General features: G+C 43.3%; 1 protein-coding gene across 4 annotated transcripts in view; it reads right to left on the reverse strand.

Annotated features, from left to right (window-relative positions):
* Positions 1-1953: 1953 nt before the first annotated feature.
* The window catches only part of SLC38A4 (solute carrier family 38 member 4), an 80898-nt gene continuing 55924 nt past the window's right edge, over positions 1954-26927 (reverse strand). For all 4 annotated transcript variants that reach the window (XM_032802452.2, XM_032802450.2, XM_032802449.2 and 1 more), the window contains 12 exons: positions 25052-25125; positions 24844-24936; positions 23373-23454; positions 23189-23271; positions 23019-23077; positions 22325-22600; positions 22124-22203; positions 14750-14850; positions 13773-13897; positions 11073-11217; positions 9718-9815; positions 1954-5444 (listed from right to left, as the gene is read on the reverse strand). In XM_032802452.2, the coding sequence (XP_032658343.1) occupies positions 5343-5444; positions 9718-9815; positions 11073-11217; positions 13773-13897; positions 14750-14850; positions 22124-22203; positions 22325-22600; positions 23019-23077; positions 23189-23271; positions 23373-23454; positions 24844-24936; positions 25052-25125 (1318 nt within the window). In that variant the 3' untranslated portion in view covers positions 1954-5342. The remainder of the gene's footprint in view (positions 5445-9717; positions 9816-11072; positions 11218-13772; positions 13898-14749; positions 14851-22123; positions 22204-22324; positions 22601-23018; positions 23078-23188; positions 23272-23372; positions 23455-24843; positions 24937-25051; positions 25126-26927) is intronic.

The following is a 26927-nucleotide window of genomic DNA, read 5'->3' on the forward strand; positions in this document are numbered from 1 at the left end:
GCTGCAGCTCTGGGCTGCTGCTCGCCCCGCTCCCCCATGGCTCCTGCCAGGGCTGGGGCACCCATTTTTCAAATTGTCCAGGGCCCCTGGACACAGACCCCATGCATTAATCCACCACTGGCCCTGACTAGAAGCTAGGAGCCACTGTTTGGGATGCTCCCAGAAGCACTTCGGAGATCGGACCCTCCTCCACCTGTGGTAGCCTCCTCCAGCTGCAGGTAACTCCTGTAGGCAGCACAGAAGTGAGTATGGCAATCCTGCAACCCCCTACAACAGCTTTGAGATCCCACCCCCACAATCCCCTTTTTAGATTAGAATCCTCACGGTTACAACACCGTGAAATTTCAGATGTAAACATGAAACATGTAAACATCTGAAATCGTGATATTGGCCCGTTTTAAGACCCTCTGGCTGTAAAATCGACTAAAGTGAACCCTGTGAATTTGGTAGGGCCCTATACATGACTGAATGGTTCTGATATTCTATTAGCCTTTCCCCTTCACCCTGAACAGCTCTCATAAAAAACATTTTTTCCCCTAGGAACAACACAGTATTCCTCAAACTTTCATTATTTCTGCAAAACTTTACTCTCTGTCCCCACCACCATCTGCATGGAATGCTTTGAGGACATTGAGGGCCTCTGTGCCTGCCATTGTTAGGAGAAGAGCAATCTTTTGCTCATCCCCAAATTGATTTGCCCCAGCGTTGTTCATATACAGCTTAAATTGGAGAACTTACTCTACAGCACGTACTGCAGCACAGCTACAGGAAGTTGGGGAAGCAGGGATATGTGTCTGCTATTCCTTGCTAGCACTGTGTTAAAAGCCATTTGTCATGGTTGAGTCTGAAGATCTGGTGCTTCTGTTCCAACAGTTTGTATGGAGAAACATATTTTGGGCTATGTTCTTCCTCAGACAAACATGCGTGGTCAAAAAGAAAGGCTAGCAGCAAATGACATTTTAAAACTCCAGCTCGAATTTAAAAGTTTTTAAACAGAAAATTACCATATGCTATCCACTCCAAATAGCTACTGTATTTGGGATATCCCAGTAAGTATCCTGGATGACTCTATCTTAATCGAACACACAACGCATGTAATATACATGCATATAGCCACACAACCTCTTCTAGGTGCTAACTTCTCTTTGCAGTGTAGAAACTGCACAGATCTATGAACAGATGCAAAAGTGGGGATTGTGAAGAAGTTATTTTATGAAGGAGGTGGCACTGTTTGCTGCCTTTTTGGTTTGTAATATATGTGGAGATATAAATCTCCCAAGAGAGGGCTGAATTTTTAAAGTTTTAGTGATGCCCCTATGTGCAAATCCATCTGACCACCAGAGTTTGTAATGCATGCTGGAAATACTGTAGGTATGGAGGCAAACCTAGCCGATTTCTATCCACTAGAGTAATCTTTATTTAATATGAATAGCCCATTAACTTTTAAAAAGTTGTATTCAAGCCTTGATTCTCTGAATTTAGATGATCCGTAAGCTTCATTCTATTCAAAAAGAAGCAATATCACCCAGTGTTATTAATCACATGAGACCATCTGTCTAGTTGAGTAAGTTCAGCATTCCTGATTCCATCTGGATAATCAGAGTCTGACTTTTATTTCTGAGCGCAGTGAGCACTTAAGAGAGATAGATAAATAAAGCATGTGCAAGAAGCAAAATCAGCAGTCAGAGCAATTTCCCTGAGGTGGCTTAGTGGTGAAGGTAGACAACATCTCTAGCTGAGTGACACATACCCGCAGCCTGATATTGAAGTATAATGACACAGTGATCCAGTAGGCAAGGCAGTAATATTCTCTATGGGGGATGCAGAGGAAGGAAAGGGCAGTAGCAGCCAGAATGCTGCAAACAAGAGTAGAAGGCAGAATTTTCCCAAAGCCTGATATAAAAGAAGAAGAATAGAGGCTTTTAATGTGAGAAGGGTATTTTAATTATTATTTATTATTGGATAACAGCTTGAGCTGGTAGTTCAAGGAAAAATTGTTTAGTTTCAGTCTCCAAATGTTCCACAAGAGGACAAGTCATGGTAGGCGGCATGGTTATGCTACTGCATTGGATGTTCAGTCACACAATCCATTGGGTTAACTAAGCAGAAAAAGTAAATAAATGATCAACCTTGTATGTGCATCCCAAAGGCCAATAAAGTCATAAATATTTTTTGTATACTATTAGCAGCACAAAGATTCAGTTAAATATATGCCCAAGATTTTAAAAAATGATTAGTGATTTGGGGTGCCCAAAGTGAGACACCTGAAAGAAGTCTCATTTTCAGAAAGTGTTAAGCTTCCCAAAATCAGGCCACTTTTAGGCGTCTCAGTTGGACACCCAAAATCATTAGTCAAAATCACTAGTCTTTTTTGAAAAGCATGGCCTGTGATTTTGATAAAATAATACTGTACACTTATATGGTGCCTTTCATCCAAATATCTCAAAGCACTTATCAACAGTTGCTAAGTATTATCCTTATTTTACATATGGAGGAAACTGATAAATAGCGAAGTTAATTGATTTTCCAAGGTCACCTAGCAGCACAGTGGAAGAATTAGGAATAGACCCCAAGTTTCCTGACCTCCAGGCTGCTGCTTTAACCACTAGAGAGTGCTGCTTCTATCTTTGCTCTTTGCCTCATTTAAAAAAACAAACAAATCAGATCATACCAACTTAAAAAAAATCAGCAGTCTTTTTGAAAAGTTAATTTATTATGCATCAGTATACATTTTTGTCATAAAAATCCTCCCAAGGCCTAAATATTACAAAATGAACAAGAAAATTCAACTTCAGCCATCCCCAAGAGATGATAAATAAATTAGTATATAATGCTATGCTTATCCCGCAATATGTGTGGCAGCTAACTCTGCATATAGTGGGAAATATGCTGTAGCTTTAATGTTTGACATTTTATAATGAATTTGAAAACTGTTTCTGAACACAGTTATGGCAGGTTCAAGTTAACCACTCATTTTTCATGTGAAACCAAATACTGTCATGCAGAGAAAAGGCGGCAGATTGCACTATTTCCCTATAGTTTTTCTAGTTGTATCTTTACTGCAGTTCTATTTCAGGAGAGTTAGATTAAATGATTACCAAATATCTGAATGCATTTCCAAGTCCTCGATGAGCAGTCCCTCCAAAACCAAAACACAATTATAATTCAATGCTGCAGTCCTTCTACATGCATAATTTTCACTGATGTCAATGGGAATTTTGTATGTGTGAAAGGATTATAGCATCAGACACTGATGTTAAAGATGGTCTGTATCAGTGCAATGCACTCCCTTGTTTGTATTAATCCCCTTAAAGATCCTAACCAAAATAATATTGCATGTTTTTCTTAATAATGAATACATACATAGAAATGTGCTCCAGAATACCAAGGTTACAGTACTTTTATATAAGAATAAAATAGTACACAAAAAGATATAACTCAATTGGGACCATTTCTTTGAGACATTAATAGCTCTGTGTGTGTGCACACACAGACACAGTCAATTCTAGAATAAACTAAATACGTTAGTTAGACAAACCATAACTCTGCATGGCTTTACTAATTAATACACGGCTGAATACACCATAGTTTTTAATTTTCAAATTTAAACAATTGGCTGAATTGTACCCTAACTTATGTAATCCCACTGAAATCAGTGGGCCTGATTCTCCACTCAGTCACATTTTGTGTCGATCTAATCTGATTCCACTGACTTGATTTGCACTGGTAAGAATGGAGAGATCGTGTGGTCTGAATTAGATCAGAACTTACCCCAGACGTCATTAAGTAAACAGCCAGAGCCCCTAAGCTAGTGAATGCTAACTAACTACCCATGTATGTAATATGTAACTTCTCTTTGTTTTGCCTGGAATGATAAACTTGCTCTTGAATTAATACCTTTTCCTTTGTATTGAATTATATAGCTTAATTGTATATGTTGACTTAATGCTAATGCATACATATGCAAGCTAAAATATATTAACAGTAGAAACTACCTAGTTTTGTAATCTAGGGCAAAAATACAGAATTGTATAGCATATATTGACAATTCTTAGAACAGGGGCCTGAATTCTTGCAATTTTTTTATGAAACTGAAGTCAACATTAGAGTGTCTTGTTACACAGGTAACAGCTTGGGCTTTCACTGGTATCTGTCAAGCACCGATACATAAAAATGAACTTTTTACAGACCCAACAACCCAATCTGTTTTCTTCAAAATAGTATAAAGTTTGTGGCTATAAAAACAAAGACCTACACATATAAAAAAATCAAAAATAATGTACCATACATTAACATTCTGACAGGTAGAGAAAAAGAATATATACATAAATATATATATAGTAAATCACAGTTTCCTGCACTGAACACATCAAATAAAAATGTATCAAACAATACTGGGTGGTGTGCTTTCACATGCCTTGTGGTCTCCTTAAATCTCTGAGTTATAATGGAAGACAAGTTTATTGACAGAATACAACTTGTTCAGTGACCCAAATTCACACCTGTTTACAAAAAAACCCAAACCCCACACCAGAACCACCTGCAGCTCCCAGCACAGATATATACAATAACACAACAATAGCTATGTAGAAGTCTTATTTAAATACAGACCCCAGCCCTGCAACTGGATCTATGCAGGTGGAACCCTGCCTTATAGGGCAGTCTCATCCGTGCAAGAGTCTGCTCACTCAGATCTGATTGTAGGACTGGGGCCCATGTTGGCATGTTTTCTTGCTTTATTTTGAATGAGGTTTTAACAGCTGTAACACACCTGATGACTGACAGTACAGGTAACAACAAATTTAACATTCAGCTTTGTTGACTGCTTGGTCAAAGTTGTCATCTTCCTGACTTGAAAGAACAGTGATACTTAGATTTCAGACCACCTAGGTAGTTCCAGGCCTTTCTCTTACCTTCTGCCCTGCTTTTAAGCTATATCCATGTATTTCAGTTATAAAAAGGCACTAGCTGATTTTTTGAAAACTGCTTTGTTTTCCAGTAATCTAGGAACTGTAGTTATCAAAATAATAGGGGAAAAAATCAATTTTTGAAGACTATATGCACAATTACCCTTATTGTGCTTTTGGGAAAAAATTCACAACACATATTTTAGTATAACCCGCCTAGAAATGTTCAGCACAGGTGTTTAAAGTATAAATAACTATCCCTTGAAAGAAGGATGATTTAGTATTCCATAGGGTTCTAGTGGCATTACTAGTCACAGTCTTTGGAATCTTGCAATTATTAGCTAGGAATAACACTCCCATCTAGGTGTCAAGAGTCTTTTGGAGCATGGTATCCAAGCATTTCCTGTCTGAAATGTACTTTCACGGCTGCACAGGTTAGTGATGTTTGGAACTTGAAGAGTGGTAAATCCAGTCCAATGCAATTAGAGTCATGCTTCCGACCATAAAGATTATGCCAACTATGAGAAATATCAGAGCCTGCAATTGGGGGAAAAAATCATATTTATATGGAAAATATATTAAGTCACAGAATAATTCTACTGAAATCACATTCTATATCTGTCCCCTACTAGGGGCCTGAACCTATGAAGTTCTACTTGCATGAGCAATCTTTGATAGTTCCTCAAGGTACTATCCTCCAGATTGGCGGGTAGTGATCGATCTATCGGGGATCGATTTATCATTTGTAGTGTAGATGTGATAAATCGATCCCCGATTGCTCTCCCGTCAACTGCTGAACTCCAGCTCAGCGAGAGATGGAAGCAAAGTTGACGGGGGAGTGACGGCCATTGATCCCATGCTGCGAGGATGCGAAGTAAGTGATTCTAAGTCGATCTAAGATACGTTGACTTCAGCTACGCTATTCTCGTAGCTGAGTTGCGTATCTTAGATCGATTCCCTCTCCCCCTCCCAGTGTAGACCAGACCTCAGTGAACCTATCTGGGTGAAAGTTACTCCTGTACAGAGGGCCAGCATGAAGCCAGTTCACAATTTAAGTGCCTCCGCACAGGGGTGAATGTCACCATATGTGAGCAAGGCTTTGCAGAATGGGCCCTAAATAACTACTTGCTAGTATTTTCTTGCTTCATTAGTATGAACACTAATATGATTTATGTATCTTCTGGTTTTGTTCTACCTTTAAAAATGGCCACACATGGTCGGATAGCAAGAACAGCTTCTAGTATTAAGCCCTTATGCCTTGATTCAGGAAAGCACATATGAATGTGCTTCAGTCCGTCCCTATTCAGGACAGCACTACGTACGTGATTAAATTTAATTATGTGGTTTAAGTCCCAGTGACTTCAATGGGACTTACATTCTCAGATTCTGAATTGGGACCTTTAATGAGCATAATCTTAGGACATTCCAACTCCTGCCACAAAAATTAACATTGTATTCAATCTAAGTGAAGGATGATAAATTCTGAATGTTGCAGACACCAAGTGAAACAGCAGTGAATAGACACAACTTTGCTCCAAAAATCTGCAAAAATATATTTTACGTAGTAATGTAGTTATTGAAATGTTTATTCTTTTTATCTATTTAATATGTATAGATGAAACTTTTTCCATGTTAAATATTTCAAATAATTATATTTCTGTATATATTATCAAAATCTTTTCTGATTAATTTTCAAGCTATACTTTCCCAAAAGATACTTGTTTAAAGAAATTACAGATGTTGGTGTTCATAGAATATTAGGGTTGGAAGGGACCTCAGGAGGTTGTCTAGTCCAACCCCCTGCTCAAGGCAGGGCCAATCCTCAGATTTTTACCCCAGTTCCCCAAATGGCCCCCCTCAGGGATTAAACTCACAATGCTGGGTATAGCAGGGCAATGCTCAAGCCACTGAGCTATCCCTCCCCTCTCCATGGGAAAAGAAGACATTGATATCACTGGCTAGAGCCTAGCATGATATGGATACCTGCTGAGGATATATATGCCATGTCTCCTGTATGTTTACTAACCTACCTCAAGCAGGATCTTAAATTCCTCTATTAATTAGTGTTACAATATCCCTGTTAACTATGATGTGTAATCTCCCTCCTAGTCCACTGCTCACTACTTCTGTGAGAGACAGTCACTTGTTCTAAAGTATGTGGCAGTTGTGTGCTATGTCTAGATGTTAATTAGGGACTGTTTGAAATGAATAAATGCCTTTTACATGTGGTTTAAAACAAATGTTAATGCAGCCACACATTGCCATTTAGCCCATCACAAAATGATTGTCCATTTAATGTTTCTCAAACAGGTGCCTGTAGCAGTTTACAAAGGTAACTTCCACTATGCTATGAACAGATAGATGCAGTTTTAACACAAGTAGCATTGGTACAGGGTCCCATGTACTGTCCTACCAGTCCTCCTTATGCCTACACTGATCATTTCTTCTAGCAGAAAAGGTCAGAGACAGACTCATGCATATACAACTTACAATCTAGTCAAGTTTGCGTGCTTGATTATTCGCCGCTCTGGAGGAGATGCTGCAGTGATAAATCTTGTTCTGTTCTAATTTTATGATGCTTATCTAAAGCCAAACTAAAATAATTTCATTTATAATGGCTAGTACTACCCCAGCCCAGCCAGGATTCCAGCAGCCAAATATTGCTTCTTCACTAACCATGTTGCAGGTATTCGCATTGCAATGTGGGTGACATTGTAGGCTACACCTTGCCTTCAGCTTGTACATTAGACTCTCAAAAATATGAATAGAAGCACTATGCCCAGATTAGGAGCAATACGTGAGCCCTCTATTGTTAAAATAATACAGGGTATGCAAACACTGCAAAAAAAAAAAGTGTTCTTAACTCGGATTAAAATAGCAGTGATGACAAGACAACTTGGCTTTTAACTTGGATTTGCAGCTCAAGGTAAAGCCAATAGAGAAGCCTGGAGTTGCTAACCTGAGCTGAAAGTTGCTATGTCTTCACTGCCATTTTAACCCAGGTTAAGACTACATCTTTTCTTTTTCCTGCAGTGTAGGCATACCCTAAGGGTGAAATCTCAGCCCTATTGAAGTCAATGGGAATTTTGCCCTTGACTTCAATAGGATTTCATCTTTTATTAATATATTTTGTACATTCTCCAGAGCTGTTTTCTCTTTATCCTGCACTGGTCAGCATCCCCAGTAATGACTCCTTGTGGACATATGCTTAGAAATCTCCATAAAAAGATCTCTATTCTGGTGGCTGTGGCAATGCTTCTCTCCAGATGGCAAACAGCTCAGCACAGCTCCAAGTGGCTGTTTGAGACATGTGGCAGGGCTTCTGAAGTAATATCGCAGCAGTGCTGATGTACTATCATCCAGCATTAAATAGGCAAATTCTGACCCCAATCCAGTTTTTAAATGGAGGTGGGGAGGAGGACATCCAATTAACTTGACACCAGAGCAGGTGGGGACACACAGGTAAAAAGACAGCTCAGTAATAGTTGCCCACAAAGCAGTGTGAGATAGCAGCATTGCGTGCACGTGAACAATGGACTGAACTAATTTAATTTGCATTGAACTCAGTTCACTTTGAAGGAGAACTCCACAGTTTGCAATAAATGCGGATTTAGTGTTTTATAATTAGGCATGGCAGAATTCAGTTTTTTTAAATATAATTTTGATGGATTATATCAGTTTATTTTTAAGCATTATTTGATTTTAGTTCATTTACATTTTCACAGTTGTGGGAAACTATGGGGGAATCACACAATGGCAGGGTGTCAGACAATAGTTACTTAATGATGGTAGATGTTGCGATTCAAAAAGTTAAAGCTTTATAACCATTAAAACACAAATTGTCAAAATATACAGAGCAAATATCTTTAAATCAAATGCCAATAAGTTCTTACGTGACATTTTTCTGACTTTGCCTATCTGTAAATTTCAGTTATTATTGATGGAAATTTTTTGTATAGTGGTTTGTGTGTGTGTATGGTGAAATTGATGTTCATTGGCATTTACCAATTAAGAATCTAATCCAGGGGAGGCCAACCTGTGGCTCCACAGCCACATGCGGCGCTTCAGAGATTACTATGCGGCTCCTTGCATAGATGCTGACTCTGGGGCTGGAGCTAAAGACACTAACTGTCCAATGTGCCAGGGAGTGCTCACTGCTCACCTCACTGCTCAGCCCCCATGCCACCACTTCCCCCTTCCCCTGCACACACAAAACAAATGACTGAAGTGGGCGGGATGTATGGGGAGTGAGCGGGAGGTGCTGATTGGTGGGGCTGCTGGTGGGCAGGAGGCTCTGGTGGCTGGAGGGTGGGGAGCTGATGTGGGGGCTGCTGTTGTATTACTGTGGCTCTTTGGCAATTTACATTGGTAAATTCTGGCTCCTTCTCAGGCTCAGGTTGGCCATCTCTGATCTAATCCTTCCAAGCCTACCTACAATTAAGTGTGTCTTGTGTACACAAGCATTTTCAAACCAGATTAATTTTTCTTAATCTGGTTTAACCTCCCTGTGTAAACAAGCCTGGCATTTCTCAAGAGCACTAATGTCCTGAATGCTAGTCAAGGATGGTAGGATTCCACTGCTCTTTTGAGGGACTTTAGAACCATCTACTGGTCAGCTTCATCCCTTGTGTAAGAGCTAGAGTTGCAGCTCACAATATAGGGCAAAATCCCACAGACCTGGTACTGGTTATTAATTCTAATGAAGCCAATTTGGGCTCATGATTGCAACAATCAATGTGAAACGAGCTAATTGTAACAAAATAAAACAAACAAAAAAAACTCCTCTTGTAATTCCCCCTACTTTACTCACCCCAACCTTCTGGGCAGACCTCAAGGGTTCTTTCTTGACAAGCCGTAGATAGAAGGCAGCAGGAAGAATGAAAATCAACATTGTGGCAGCCGATGCACCTGGAGCAGAAACCATAATTGAGTTCTGGTTAATATGTGCAGCATTTTACAGAAAAAGAAAGTATACCTGGAGTGTTAGTTACAGGCTCAGCTATAGTTCAGGTTGTGCAAGGGTTTTCATTATAACATCATGTTTTCAGTTAGTCATAACTTTTTTACATGTTCACCTTTCAGACTGAAAAAAGTATCCCCTTTGGGAGCAAAGGATAGGGTATAGCAGTGTTGTTATCTCTTTGAGAGGCATCATCTGCTTTTTTCCCATAACTATCTGACTTCAAAAATGAGCTGCATATCAGAGAGATGCCAGTCACTTTGGACTGTCATGTTTTCCCCCTTTGTTTTTTAGAACAACTAAAAGACATTCTCTTTATCCTAATAAATTATCAACAAAAGAGCAGTTTTGTGGTATTTCCCTAAGTCTACATATTTCTGCCTTTGAAAATTACAAAAAGTCAAACTCGTTTAAAAAGATTACAATTAACTGTGGGCTTGTGCTATGAATTCCATCAGATAGTTCAGTTCAGATTATTTCAGTGAGTAACAGTTCCCAAACTCTGGACAGGAAAGCTGTTCTTTTAATCCCTGGCAAGGTTCTATCCACTGTGGTTTAACTTACTATACAATTATTCATATTTATTGTCATTGCATAGTAAGATTCATTCAGAGTAGAAAGTTTTCTAACCAATAATATAATAAAAAAGAGACATAAACTATATTGGCAATTCTGCTGAGTGACATAGACCTTCTTTATAGACCAGGAGTGGGTAAAAAACAAACAATGAAAAGAAGACCAGTGCTATAAATGCAGGGGAGACTTCCTCCAGGAGAATTTGGATCTCCTGACTCCTCAACCAACACTTTGACAGAAAACAAGTGTGTGTGTGTTGGGGGGTCAGGGAGAGAAATCTTTTTCCTAATTCTTTTTTTTTAATCCAAATTTGGAAATTCAATACATCTCGACCAGTTCTATAGATGGTGGAGTTTCTTAACTCTCAAAATTTGAAATGAAACTTCTTGACATTTTTTGTTCTCTGTGACTTATACAGGCTGCCAACTAAAGTCTGGTACCATTTAGTTTGGATGAGTCATTATCAGGCTCTTTTTTTTCTTTTAACCCTTCCAGTGCAAAATCAGGAATAAGTGCACTGAAGATACTGCATTGTAAATGAGACAAAATTCACTTCCTATATATGAAAGTAAGGCATTTTGTTTTGATACAGATTAACATAATTAACTGAAAATATTCATGAAACTTACCAATGAATCCAAAGATGTCTTTAATAGCAGGCACAAAAATTACAAGTGTGTTAGTAAATGCAAGAATTACTGCTGCGATCAGGAAATGCCTTATCCAACTGAATGGCCTTTTGGGAAACAACAGTGCGATGACTGATGAGCGGATCTGTAACAGGAAAAAGAAAAGCAGAAGATAGTGGATTTTGCAACTCGTTGCTCTTTTAAGATCTGTGCTAGTTTTCCAGTGGGAAATTTTAAACAAAAAAATATATTTTAAATTCATTTTCTTCCCTTAATGCAATCTCTTTTACGATATGGATGTAGTTTGAGGCTTGGGTTCACAGTTTATTACAGAAGCTCAAATATTTACCAGGTAGAAGACAAGGAAATAGGGTGTAAAAATTAGGGAGAAAAAAAGTCTCTTCCACTAAAAGGTGCTGGTATCAGGAAAATACAAAGAATCCCATAACAAATACTAACCAGCAGAGGAAAAATGTATGTATGTATGTATGTATGTATGAAATATAATCAGATGAGTTATTTAAGACCTGAACCTGATTCCACTGAATTCTGTGGGAGCTTTACCACTTACTTCAGTGGTAGGAAGATCAAGCTGTAATTTATTTCCATTTTAAAATATATAACAAAATAAAAATTAAGCAGATATGAGGATTATAACAGTCAAAACTGTATTTATAAGACTATAGAGAACAGAGTCTCTTTGCTCATTGTGACTTCATCACGGATTTGAACATAGTTTCTTTGCTTTTGTACAAGCAGAGATAAGTAGGTAAAAGGTCAACAGCAAATCCATTTGGCAACAGCAGATAGTGTTACATTGCAATATTGCAAAGCGGTGAAGAGATCCTCAGGGTGGGAGTAGAACAGTACATGTTCATATACTTTTAAAAAACATATGCTCCAAATCATTCCCATCTTTTAAAATAATGGCTGATTCTGAACTAGGTGAGTAATTTAGTAGGAGTATGATTTTGTGTCAAACTTGGAGTCTTTACATTTTAAAAAAATACTGAGAGATCTGCATTTTAGAGTTTCAGGTCTAAGTGTTGTGAAGAGATAAGTGGCTTTAAAATAATAGATTTTAAATTTAATATTGAACAGCTTTAAAAATTCTAGGCCAGGCCCTCATGCTGATTTATACCAGCTAAAGCACTAGTTTCTTTCTCTCTACTCCATACTCTGTCCGTTATGTGACATTTCCAGTATGTTATATCTGGCTATGTGGTTCCACTTCAAATTAAACCTGTATATAACTTTCATTGATGATTAATGCCATACAAAAGTAAATTTAAAAACTCTGATATGTGAAGTATACTTTTTTGTAAAAGAATAAAAATGCCAAATACTTCAAATAATTAAAATTACAAATATTGTTCTCAAAATTAAAAATGTAGAGAAAAACTAATTGTTGGTATAAATTTCATGATTCATTCTACACTGTTCATCTGAAGTAATACTTCAATAATGCTGAGCTGGCTAGGCTGATTGCCCATATAGAATCATTCAGTACACTGGCTTTACAATATCTGACACTGCTTCTTTGGAGTTACCTTAATGGAGCACTTTATGACCATGGAATCTAATTGCTAAAACTTTATTTGATAAAAATCTGGCAGATGTGTTTTTTTTTTAAGCGGTAATCAAAACGGTGTTGCCTTTTAGCCTATTTTCAACTGCAAAATGATCACCGTGGTTAATAATTTAACTGTGAAAACAAAAGTGATATTTACACCACAGCTTCAAGACTCAGTCCAAGCTAGCCGAGCTGATCACTTTGTGTGTATTTTATGCTGGGGTCACACCGTAACCTCTCAAAGATATTTCTAAGGGCATATATTATATTACCTGAGCAGTTATCATTGCTTTTAAATACACATCAGTATGTCTGTAAACAATACACATTCAGGACTTATGATTCAAAATGTAACCTTGCTGTAATGCAAAGGCTATCATGCAGCAGTACTCTGAGAAGCCCAGAACTGCTGAGAGGATCAGTCAGCTGCACAGGAGCTGCTAGAGCATGTGATGCAGACAGTCGGAGCTCGATCAATAACAGTGTTGGATTTGGTTCTGTATGGCGTCCCAGAAGCTAGTACACGCACTACTTCAAATATGAGCATAAAAAGTAGGTTTTTATTAAAACCGCGTCAATTAAACGCGGTTAACTCGAGCAATTAACTAAAAAAAAATTAATTGTGATTAATCACAGTTTTAATCACACTGTTAAACAATTATAGAATACTAATTTAAGTTTATTATAAATATTTTTGGACTTTTTTACATTTTCAAATATACTGATTTCAATTACAACACAGAATACAATGTGTACAGTGCTCACTTTATATTGTTATTTTTTTATTACGAATATTTGTCCCAAGAAGGTGCTCAGGATCACTAACATGCCAGCCTAATTTTGCTAATCTTGTTAAATACAATACACAGGAGACCACAGATATACTTGGCAATAATCCTTTGGCTCTGATATGCTTCAGTTTTTAAATGTTCAGTACTCCAAGTTGCCCAAAAGTGCAGCTGTTTGTCTCGGGTGAAATATAAATGAGAAAACAGAAAATGTCACAAAATCCTGGGGCTTAGTTCTCTTAAATGTTAAAGTATGACAAAATTAATGTAAAAATAGATAATTACAGTCCATGTGTATAGGCTGCTCAGATTTAATCTTCAGAAGCTGTATTTACTTACAGGGAAAAGGACTATGGGCACAGTCAAGGTGACCGCTACAAGCACTGCCAGGCGAACCAGCAGAAGAGGGGTGTCGAAGGTGTACACTTTGGTGTATGTATGAAGTAATTCATCTTCAACTTCTCCTACAAAAGAAAATTAAAACAAGCTAAGCTCATACAGGCACAATCTATATTTTCAAAACTAAGATTTTATAACTTAGCAAGATGAAAGAGGGTGTGTCCCTGCAGTTGTGGTCAGACACATGCTACTGATTAGACACAAAAATGCAGTTTTGCTCAACATCAGTCCCTCTGTGGTAGAAATATTGGTGGTAATAACATTCAGCATTTATATAATGCGTCTCATTCAAGGATCTCACATTACTTTACAAAATGTGCTATATAAACCTCAGATGGGGAAACTGAGGTACAGAGAGGCAAACTGACTTCCCCAAAGGGTGTAGAACTCCTGGCTTTCAGTCTGGCACTCTAGCCACTGGACTAAACTGCTTCTCTAAAAGGTACAGTGGACGCTTGTGTTTTGAAAATATTCCACATTCAGTAATGTGCAGCACTAACTGTTCCGTGCCATATGCTTCCATGACATAAGGGAGGAACTAATAAAGTAAAAAGCAGTGCAAGTTTAAGCTGAGTGCAGCAGCAGCAATAACATATGGTCTACTCCGTCTACAGATTAAGTTATACCAGGTAGTCCCTCCCTATGGCCTTTTGTACACTAGCATGTATTGCATGTGTTCTCAGGAAAGGTGAAGCTGCAACAGTGGTGTAGCAGTGGTGTAAGAGCTAGAGACAGAAGTGCTCCATTGTATTTTGAAAACCTGCTGAGCATTAGAGTATCGCCAGCTTGGCTTCCTTTGGCCATATGGAAAGTGTGACATCTACAGCATCTTGTTCATTCTTACCAGCAGGTACTGATAACCTCTAAAAGAAGAGAGAGACTTCTACAGAGAATATGGCTTTGATTCACTGACTTACCGTAGAAGGTAAGATAACCAAAGAGAGCAGCAAGCAGATACATGATCAGCATTCCAGCAATGGAGATGTTTGAAACATTCTGCATCCTCTTTCGTGACCGGCTGGGTAAGAAGGGAAGAATAACAGTGTAAATAGTTTATAAAGTTTATATTGTACGTACCTTCTAGTGAAGTAACAGTCCAAGCTGTATTCTGCTAACATTGTCACTAGTTAGTGAATTCAAACCTAAATCAATGTTATAACAAACTCAAGTGAGTTTCAAAGCCCAGTATCACACTGTACAGAACAGCTCAGAACATTTTGTATATATTAAGGTTTTATATTCAATTGCTAACTTGATAGTGTTAAAATGTAAATGTATTATAACTACGTATTTATATAACATCAACTTCAGGCTGAGGCTTTTTAAGTAAAAATGTAGGTGCTAAAATATAAAAGCATTGTTCCTAACTCTAGGCCCCAAGCCTACCATCAGCTTTGCATGAACGCACGCTTGTGTCAATGCAGAGCTTCACTGAGGATCAAGGACCAACAGAAGAATAGGTAAAGTCAATTCTTCTTTAAAATGCACATCGTTAAATATTTTTACAAGAAAGTCCTGAATTAGGATTGGCTGGAAATGGGCATTAAGCATCAATGTTTACTTCCTCAAAACTCAACAATGCTAAGATATGGAGTAATGTAAACTGGCTAGCATGAACATGTGTGATAAATTACTGCATCTGATTGGCTGTAGCATAAATTTGGAAGAAATAATTACTGACTAATGAGAATTCAATCAGACCGTATGAGAAGATCTTTGCTACATGATACAGTCCTTATTCCTGCAGCCAGATCCTGCAGGGAAGATATTTGCACTCACCTAAAGTCAATGGGATGCTGAGAGATGTAAATGTGAGCACTGACAGATACAGATGCAGGACTGGACCCTCACTCATGAAGATGTTTTTGATGTTCTGCAACACTTGAATTCATTACCATAATAGAAATGTTTCCAAATATTTCTGGTGATCGATATTTCGTAAAATTTCACTTCATTTCAAGGAAAACAAGGTTACTCACCTTTGTAACTGTTGTTCTTCGAGATGTGTTGCTCATATCCATTCCAGGTAGGTGTGTGCGCGCCGGGTGCACAGCCGTCGGAGAAACTTTTACCCTAGCAACACTCAATGGGTCCGCTGGGCGCCCCCTGGAGTGGCGCCACTATGGCGCCGCATAAATACGCCAGCCGACCCGGCTACCCTTCAGTTCCTTCTTGCCGGCTACTCCGACAGTGGGGAAGGAGGGTGGGTGTGGAATGGATATGAGCAACACATCTCGAAGAACAACAGTTACAAAGGTGAGTAACCTTGTTTTCTTCTTCGAGTGATTGCTCATATCCATTCCAGGTAGGTGATTCCCAAGCCTTACCTAGGCGGAGGGGTCGGAGTGAGACGTGGCAGCCTGGAGTCCGCCACTCCAAAGGCTGCGTCGTCTCGAGACTGTTGTACCAACGCATAGTGTGAGGCGAAAGTATGGACCGATGACCAGGTCGCAGCACGGCAAATCTCTTGGATGGGCACGTGCGCCAGGAAGGCCGCTGAGGAAGCTTGCGCCCTGGTGGAATGCGCTGTAAGGCGTCCGAGGGGAACATGAGCTAGCGCGTAGCACGTGCGAATACAGGCCGTGACCCAAGAGGAAATCCTCTGGGAGGAGACTGGTAGACCTTTCATCCGCTCCGCAACGGCCACAAAGAGCTGCGGAGACTTCCGGAAGGGCTTGGTCCTTTCCACATAGAAAGCTAGCGCTCTGCGCACATCCAAGGTGTGTAGCTGCTGTTCCCGCCGAGAAGCATGAGGCTTCGGGAAGAAAACCGGAGAAAGATGTCCTGGCTAGTATGGAAGGCAGACACCACCTTAGGGAGGAATGCCGGATGAGGTCGCAGTTGTACCTTGTCTTTATGGAAGACAGTGTACGGAGGGTCCACAGTGAGGGCTCTGATCTCCGAGACCCTGCGTGCTGAGGTGATCGCCACCAAGAACACCGTCTTCCACGAAAGGTAGAGAAGCGAACAAGTCGCAAGCGGCTCAAAGGGCGGTAACATAAGTCTGTTTAGGACCAAGTTCAGGTCCCAGGAGGGGGCTGGGTGACGAGCGGGGGGATAAGTACGCTCCAGGCCCTTCATGAAGCGAGAGACTACTGGTGAGAAAACACCGAGTAACCACCCTCTCCCGGATGGAAGGTGGATATCGCTGCCAGGTGCACACTTAAGGGAGGAAGTCGCCAGGCCTCCTGCTTAAGGTGCCAGAGGTAGTCAAGGATTGTCGGGATTGACGCCTGTAAGGGAGAAGCATCGTGCGATGCGCACCAGGCCGTGAAGCGCGTCCATTTGGCCACATACGTCCGGCGGGTGGAAGGCTTCCTGCTACTAAGGAGGATGCGCTGCACCGAATTGGAACAGCGCAACTCGTCAGCGTTCAGCCATGCAGGAGCCACGCCGTGAGGTGGAGGGATCGCAGGTCTGGGTGACGAAGTCTCCCGTGGTCCTGTGTGATCAGGTCTGGGACACAGGGGAGGGGAATCGGAGCGGCTACCGACAGATCCAGGAGCGTGGTGTACCAGGGTTGCCTGGGCCACGCAGGCGCGATCAAGATAAGATGCGCACTGTCCCTGCGGAGCTTGAGCAGGACCCTGTGCACCAAGGAAAACGGAGGGAAGGCATAAAGCAGGCGGTGGTTCCAGGGCAGGAGGAACGCGTCCGTCAGCGATCCGGGGGAGAGGCCCTGGAATGAGCAGAACTCCTGGCACTTCCTGTTCGAGTGGGAGGCGAAGAGGTCTACGAGGGGAAACCCCCACCTCTGGAAGACGGAGTAAATGATGTCCGGCCGGATCGACCACTCGTGGCAGAGGAAGGACCTGCTCAGCCGATCCGCCAGGGTGTTCCGGACTCCTGGGAGGAAGGATGCCACCAGGTCCACCTGGAGGGCTATGCAGAAGTCCCACAGTTGAATAGCCTCCAGACACAGGGGAGACGAGCGGGTCCCTCCCTGCTTGTTGATGTAGTACATGGCCGTTGTGTTGTCCGTAAAGACGGAGACACAACGGCCACGAAGGTGCTGTTGGAATGTCTGGCAGGCTAGACGAACAGCTCTCAGCTCTCGGACGTTGATATGGAGGTTGAGCTCGTCGGCTGACCAACGGCCCTGGGTCTGCAAGCGACCTAGATGGGCTCCCCAGCCGAGCGAGGGATGACGCGTCCGTCGTAAGGGTTAGTGACGGTTGCTGCGGATGAAATGGCATCCCCGCACAAAACCAGAGACGGGTCCAACCACCAGTCGAGGGAGCGTAGGGGACCTGGAGGGATCGTGAGCAGCACGTCCATGGAGTCCCTGCGCGGGCGGAAGACCGAGTGGAGCCACGTCTGAAAGGGCCGCATGCGGAGCCTGGCGTACTTGGTGACATAAGTGCATGCAGCCATATGTCCCAGAAGAGCGAGGCAGGTGCGAGCTGAGGTTAGATGAGCGGCTTGCAAGCGCCGTATGAGTGAAGTGATCGCCAGGAAGCGGGCTTGCGGTAAGTAGGCTCTGGCGAGGGAGGAGTCCAGGGTCGCTCCTATGAAGTCCAGTCTCTGTGTTGGAATGAGAGTGGACTTCTCCGCATTGAGGAGGAGGCCCAAGCGGCCGAAGAGGTCCGTGATCACGGAAACGTGATGACGACTTGGGCTTGCGAGGCGCCTTTGATGAGCCAGTCGTCCAGATACGGGTAGACATGTATCTGTTGCCTGCGAAGGTGGGCGGCGACGACTGCCATGCATTTTGTAAAGACCCTTGGGGCCGTAGACAGGCCAAAGGGGAGGACAGCGAATTGAAAGTGGTGTTGGTTGATTGTGAACCGAAGGTACTTCCTGTGCGGGGGGAAGATCGCTATGTGGAAGTACGCGTCCTTCATGTCGAGGGCGGCGTACCAGTCTCCAGGATCCAAGGACGGGATAATAGTTCCCAGGGAGACCATGCGGAACTTCAACTTGCGTAGCCACTTGTTGAGTCCCCGCAAGTCGAGAATAGGTCGGAGACCTCCCTTGGACTTGGGGATGAGGAAATAGCGGAGTAAAATCCCTTCCCCCTCTCGGGTAGCGGAACTTCCTCTATGGCTCCTGCAGTGAGGAGAGATTGCACCTCGTGCCAGAGGATTTGCTCGTGAGAGGGGTCCCTGAAGAGGGACCGGGAAGGGGGGTGGGAAGGCGGGGATGAAGCAAACTGGAGGTGGTATCCTTGCTTCACCGTGCGTAGCACCCACTGGTCGGAAGTAAGATGTGACCACGCCGGAAGGAAGTAGGAGAGGCGGTTGGAAAAGGGGGAAAAGGATCCTGAACTGAGTCTGGTAGACCGTCCCCGGGCGTACCTTCAAAAATTGCCCTTGGGCCGGGGTGGGGCCTTAGAGGGACCTTGAGACTGCCCCGCGTGGGGGCCAGACTGGCGCCTTCGCCCACCCCGCCTCGCCTTCTGTTGAAGTCCTGCCGGTTTCGAGGCGGAAAGTACGGGCGGCGGGGTTTGGGGCCTAAAGGGCCTACGTTGGGTCACGGGCGTGTGCATCCCGAGGGACCTCATGATCACCCTGTTGTCTTTTAGGCTTTGCAGCCGAGGGTCCGTTTTGTCCGAGAACAAACCCCGGCCCTCAAAGGGTAAGTCTTGTAGGGTGTACTGCAGTTCCGGTGGCAGGTTGGAGGCCTGGAGCCAGGAGATTCGCCTCATTGTGATACCTGAGGCTACAGTCCTGGCAGCCGAATCGGCCGCGTCAAGGGAAGCTTGGAGGGAGGTCCTGCCAACCTTTTTGCCTTCCTCCACAAAAAGCTGCGAACTCCTGGCGCGAGTCCGGGGCAGCAACTCAGTAAAGCGGCCAACCTCCGTCCAGGTGTTAAAGTTGTAGCGGCTCAACAGAGCCTGCTGGTTGGCCACTCGGAGCTGTAAGGCACCTGCCGAGTACACCTTACGGCCTAGCAGGTCCATCCGTCTAGCCTCTTTGGATTTCGGGCAGGCGCCTGTTGGCGTTGCCGTGGCGCTCCCTGTCATTGACAGATTGTACGACTAAAAGGAGGGGGGGGTGGACGTACAAGTGTTCGTACCCCCGGGAGGGTACCATGTACCTCCTCTCCACCCCTTTAGCCGTTGGCGGAATCGAGGCTGGAGTCTGCCACAGGGTATCAGTAGCAGCCTGGATGGTCCTGATAAATGGCAGGGCCACACGCGTCGGGGTGTCAGCGGCCAGGATGCTGACCACCGGGTCGTCCACCTCCGGCACTTCCTCTACCGGGAGGTTTATGTTGAGAGCTACCCGGCGAAGAAGGTCCTGGTGGGCTCTCAGATCTATTGGCGGCGGCGGCCCCGAAGAAGAGGACCCTGCCACGGCCTCATCCGGGGAAGAGGAGGAGGATATCCCGGGAACGAGTGGGTCCTGAATGGCACTGTGCTCCTGTGGCCGTTCCTGCTCGAGATGCTCCGGGGAGTCTGGAGGATGGATGACATGGTCCTCTGACTCTGCCGGAGGAGGGCGGGATATGGTGGCTTCCGGCGCCCTGCGTTCCGAAACAAGTGTAGGGGCCGGGACCAGGGGAGCACCCTGGGCTTGATGGTATGCCCAGGGTGTCCAGAAGGGCCATTGCTGCTGTCCTGCATCCGGGGGACGTGCATCTTGAAACAGTCCCGCGCCATGTCAGTATCTCGGTCCCGGCTATAGTAACTACCGGCCTGCGAGGAGGCCGACTCCTGACCGGCCGGCCACGGAGGAGCCGCAAACGTGGGCACCGAAGTGCCAATAGATCGAGCAGCTCTGGGTCTTGGGGACCGGTGCCGTACGGGTATCGGTACCGCGAGCCCGACCGGGACCTGCGACCAGCTCTGTGCCGGGAGGTCGACCGGGACCTCGAGCCCTTATGGCGAGATCGGCTCCGTGAACGACGGTCCCTGTAGCGGTGCCGGGAGCTCGACCGGTGCCGCGAATAGCGGGACGGGGAGCGAGAGGACCGGCGTCGTGGTGAGCGGTGCCGCGGTGCGACGGCGAGCGGTGCCGCGAGTGAGCGAGCGGTGCCGCGGAGCGAGCGTGCGCCGAGCGGGAGCGACGCCGAGATGTGGAGCGGCGACGGGAGCGGGACCTCGAGCGGCGGCCATCCGGAGCTGTGACAGAGGGCGGCTGTGGTAAGAGCGGCTTGCCTCTGGAGAGAGTCGCACGGACCGGCGGTGCCGAGGGCACGGGCAGTGCCGGGTCCGTCAGGGCAATGAGGTCTCTTGCCGCTGAAAAAGTCTCCGGCGTCGAAGGCAAGGTTAGCTCGACCACGGCCGGTGCCGGGGAGCTTCCAGGCCGCCGGACTCGACGGCCCTCGTGGGGCTGGAGTCAACGGGGCCGGTTTAGGCGGCGCCGCAACCGGGGCCGGTGCCGGGCGGTCTGCCTTGGTTGCAGTCTCTGCCTGCGGTGCGGGCGTAGAGGAGCCCGTCCGAGGCTTAGCCGACTTCGACCTCGGAGAGAGGGAGCGGCGTGGGGTTTCCTTCGGCGTCGGCGCCCGGTGCCGAGGAGCCTTCGCGGGTGCTGACCGTGCTCGGTGCCGAGGGGGCGGCGTCACTCACTTGCTGGCTTGTACTCGGTGCCGGCGAGGGTGCTAATGCCGCTTCCATAAGGAGCTGCCTGAGTCTAGCGTCCTGCTCCTTCTTCGTGCGGGGCTTAAATGCCTTGCAAATGGGGCACTTAGAAGATAAGTGCGATTCCCCGAGGCACCTAAGACAGGAGTCGTGGGGATCCCCTGTCGGCATGGGCCTATTGCAGGGCAAACACTGCTTAAAGCCCGGCGAGCCAGGCATGGCTACGGTACCGGGCGCGGGGTAGGGGAAGAGCCCCAGACCCCGCGAAAACTATTACTAACAAATACACTAACAACTATAACTTTAAACTGTCAATAAACTAATTAACTATGTAAAACAAGAACGATTAGCTAGGGAAAATGCGGAGGTCAGGTAAACTGCACTCCACTGTTCCAACGACCGACACGGGCGGTAAGAAGGAACTGAAGGGTGGCCGGGTCGGCTGGCGTATTTATGCGGCGCCATGGTGGTGCCACTCCAGGGGGCGCCCAGCTGACCCGCTGAGTGTTGCTAGGGTAAAAGTTTCTCCGACGGCTGTGCACGCGGCGCGCACATACCTACCTGGAATGGATATGAGCAATCACTCGAAGAAGAATACCAAGATTTATGGTCCTTAAGGTAAGTACTGACAAAGGTAAACCTCAGGTCAGTAATCCTGATGTATGTTTTATCATCAATATCTGCTTTTCATGATCTGATAATTGCTACTGGGTTAACTATGGAAGTGTGTGACAATTGTTTTTAAAAGTAAAGTTACGAGCCTTACTCTTTAAGTTCACTGTATATTGGTAGCACCTCAGGGTGGCATACGAATGCAAATGCCAGGATGGGTATTGTATAGGCAGTCTGAAAAACAAAGGTGTTTAATATGAGTATTCACTACTGAATCATCTGAATTTATCGTGTTTGGCAGCGGTTTAGTTGTGGAATTAATGGCTATAGACAGATTCTGTGGAATCTCCCTTACCTGTGAGTTAAACACAAAATATTTGGGTTGGCACGTGTCATCACTATCACTATGGGCTTCATATTCCACTCCACTTGTGCGTAGGGAGTCTTTTGCCTCCTCAAAACCCGTGGTGTGCCCAGCTGTATTGTCCATCATGAAATTCACTCTAGAATTAACAGACTCATTTGGTAACATCACTAAGTGCATTGGAACTGAGTTGTTGTAGGTCCAGTTTCCAACACTATTTTCCAGGACAGGGAGAGGGCAAGATATTTGAGATTTCTTGTAGATTACCTAGAATAAGAATAGAAAATGTCAACACAAGTCTATAGATTTGAAAAGGTGGCTTCTATTTACACCCTTGACTGAAAACATTAGTGGCTGAAAACTTAATGTTTTAAGGTGGCAAGTTGTGATTACTGCCCCTGCTTGGCTAGGAATTGAGCATATCCTATTAGTTTTGTTACTCTGCCTCCACCTTGATTTTTGTCTCATCCTCCTGTTATGTTTTGCTTTTTAGACTGTAAGCTCTTTGGGATAGCGACTGTCATATACAGTGCCTAGCGCTATAGGGTTTTGACCAGGCCGGCCTCTAAACGCTAGTAATAATAACTAAGTACAGAGAAGACATCTAACATTTCTTAATTATTTACAGATTCTGTATTTCCTGCTTTTGGTTATAGCTACTGATATATTTCATATAGTCACATACCACAGTGAGAAAGAAAACCATGCAGGTAAGTGAAAATCCACTCGTATAACCAAGGTAACCTTCAAAGAAAAAATAAAAAAATAAGCATGCAGTTAAACCACATATAAATTCAGATGACTAATCAAGATAAGAAACAAAATAATATATTTTAAGTAAGGAAATAGTTTTACCTAAATTTTTTAGAAGGGATAGTGGAAGAATAATTCCAACTGACACAAGTATAATGAGGTAGTTACCATTCAGGTACCATTCTCTAAAGAGGAGGAAAAACAAATCAAACCAATATTAATCATTTCTGCCGAGGTTAACTAGAATATTTTGATTGAAGTCATAGGTTGTGCAAAACAGACATACCCAGAATTCTCTTCAAGATGCAGAAATGCTCGGATTACTTCAGGAAGTTCATATTTAATAATAAAGAGGTAGCTTGACATTGCTGAAAAAACAAACATATCAGCTAAGTAAAGTAGAATAATATAATCCCAATGCAGGGTCATTACTATTAACATTCTTTAAAAAAATAAGAGAAACAACAAACTATATATTATTTTGAAAATTCAATATATACATTGATTTTAGTCAAACCTGCTTAACTCTGTGAACATGCAGATGAAATGAACTACAGAGTCCAAGTTTTCAGAATTGGGTGTCTAAGTTATGGTACCTAGACAGTTCTGTATTTTGGTGCTCAAATCACCATTTACCTACCATAACTGGCAATGCGAATACACAGATGATAACTTGACAGTGCTACCTATTAATAAGGTAAGAGCCATATTCTGAACTAAACGTAGCTTTCAGCCTTAGAATGTGATATAGTTATTATTGAATTAACAGTGCACTCGAGTTGCTGTTATTCTGAAATATACATTCTTACCTCATCTCTTTATTTGCTATTGTAAATCCTGCTGCTCTGATGGCCTATTTTCCTCAGAACTCTCCATCTATTACTAATAATAAACTTGGCTGCCTCAACTTCTGACTCCCCTCTTCCCAAACTGTCTAGCTACTTAACCTTTGTTTTCCCTGTGTTACATTCCTCTCTCATCAACGAAGTATAATCCCTTGTCTAGTTAAACTGTATTTGATATCTGGGCTTCAGTAAGGAAGGACAGAAGCTGAGACACGCATGTTTGTTATGCACTCATAGATGGGTCTTTGAAGAGTCATAGTAGCCAATCAGAAGAGAAGGACTAATTGTGCAATTCTCTCTGTTTTGAATGGCTACTATTTTAGTATAATTATTAAATTGCTACACGATTGACAAGATTCTTTTGCTCTGGATGGCTGATTGCAATTGGCAGCCAGATTATAGAGGTTTCCAAACAGTACAAAGTTTTAAAACACTGAGACCATACACATTTACATTTCATTTCCAGTGAGCTAAGGCCAATCCTGCAACTTTTACTCACATGGGAAATAACTTGGGACTGTTATACATGTAATGGGATGTCTCATGTGAGTAAAGTCTACTTGTGTGAATGATGGTTGCAGGATCAAGCTCTTAGGAAGTGGGAGCTGAGGATGCTCAACATCTCACAGGATCAGGCCCAAAATAAAATGTGGCGACAAGAGATAACTGAGCTGGAAAATCAATTGCTGAGCACCTTTCTCCTATTTTTTTCTGTTACTGTGAAAACTAATGTGTCTGCCTTTTTTTCCTATGCATATCACTGGAAACCATATACTCCACTGTGCTCAATCCATGATGGCATCCACATCAGTCTGAGGACATGTCCTACCAAGGGAGACCAGTGTTTATTTTCATTATGGAGAAAAATATTAAGCTTTAAAATATTTGTTTATAAGAACATTTTGTCCTTACCACCAATATTCTGCATTATAATCGAAAGAAAAGCACCATATTTTCCAGGCCATCCAAATGCCTTTTCACCTAGTTTTTCATATATTAGGGAGCCTAGATGCAAAAAGAAAACACGGTGGGCCGTAAAAATGCACATTGTTAAACACATTTAAAGGAGAAATATGTGCATGCAACATGAACATTCAGTTAACCAACAGTGTCCTCATACCTCCTTCTTTTGAGGTCTTCAGTAAAAGGTGAACTGAATAGAGTGATAATATTGCTATACTGAGGAGTAGGATTCTGTAAGGAATAACAGAAATTAGAATCTTGAAGCTGACAATAGAGATAATAAATTGACTTAACAGAACAGATATTGAGTTGCTCTCCATCAGTTTAACAGGTACATTGTCCCCAGATCAGTTTGAGTACTGGAGTCATTGGCCATAAGACAGAGGTAAGCTTAGGCAGTAATTTATTTATACACCCTCTGGCGACCTGAACATGCATGTTACACCATCTTAGCTTGCCTCTATAGACTTCCTTAGACTCACTAAGGCTCTGATTCTGCATTGTCCCGCGAAGGCAGATTCCTGCACCCACACAGAGCTCCCGTGAAGTTAACTGGGCTCCGCATAAGCAGACCTTCCAGCATCCAAGGCCTTAGACTCCCACCCATTTACTGACATGTAACTTAACCCTGTCTCCTTACTCAGCACCTCTGAACCATCTGAAAAACCGTAACAACTTCAATGGGAGCTGTTGGCTACCCCCTATGTTTGAAAATCAGAGTATTTGGCTGCTTATGAACCATGGAGCCTGAGCTTTGGAGCTCATATTTGAAACTATAGATATATAGAGAGATCTCATGTAATGATCAGAGATAGCAAAGACCACTGTATGACACTGGAAATCTTTCTTTCTGAAAGCATACAGCACTAGCTTCTAACCCTGGCTGACAGACTGTGAGATACTGATTCTTGAATTCATATAATTCTGACTACCCTCAAGCTTCCTCCACATACTATTTCAATTTTTCATGATTTCAGTGGCTGGTAATTTGAGAACTGCTGATGCAAGAAACTAATGCTTTATGTAACTTTTTCAGGGCAAATATCTACCAGCAAATATCTCCAACAGCTGGTGATGGGATACTAGATGTGAAGGGCTCTGGGTTACTACAGAGAATTCTTTCCCAGGTGTCATCCTAATGGGTCTTGCCCACATGCTCAGGGTTTAACCGATTGCCATATTTGGGATCTGGAAGGAATTTCCCCCTGGGTCTGATTGAAAGAGATCCTGGGGTTTTTCATCTTCTTCTGCAGCATGAGGCACTGGTCACTTGCAGGTTTAAACTAGTGTAAATGGTGGATTCTCTTGAAATGATCATTTGAGAACTTCAGTCACTCGGCCAAGATTATGGGTTTATTACAGGAGTGGGTGGGTGAGGTTCTGTAGCCTGTAATGTGCAGGAGGTCAGACTAGATGATCATGATGGTCCCTTCTGGCCTTAAAGTCTATGAGTCACTATATTCTGGGTAGCATACTGCTCACCCCCTTGCCTTCAGCCTGTGAAAAGCTCCCATAAACACTGCATGACTGAGTTGTACTTATTTTGGGGGAGATATTCTGGGGTACTCTATGTAGCTACTCTCCTATTAACTAGAAGATTTGGGTGTAAAATCCACACGGGAGTTAATGCTGATTATTGCAGCATGAAGCCAGCAATCCATGGCCTTCTACCCCACGCAGAAAGGTACGTAAGGAATTGAATGATAGCAAGGCTCCTGAATTAGCTATAGTACAAGAGGAAAGAGAGACTGGGGTCAGTGTAAAGGTGCTGGTCCACCATGTAGATCCATGTGGGGTTGGGACCTGAATTTCTTGTGGATTTTGTAGAGCTGTGGAATTTCAAGGTCACATCCCCTTTCCCCTCCATGCTGCTGCAAACCATTCCCCTGTGTGGGGAGAAAGCAGGGAGGCCACTACAGGGTTATACCTTCTGAACTTTAGGAACATTTCTCCCCTCCTGTGGAAAATCTCACTGAAAGGGAGCATTCAGGCCATCTCTGAACAATACATTAGTGACAGTAAATATAACCTGA

Source organism: Chelonoidis abingdonii, chromosome 1 (genome assembly GCF_003597395.2).
Source record: "Chelonoidis abingdonii isolate Lonesome George chromosome 1, CheloAbing_2.0, whole genome shotgun sequence".
Taxonomy (NCBI): Eukaryota; Metazoa; Chordata; order Testudines; family Testudinidae; genus Chelonoidis; species Chelonoidis abingdonii.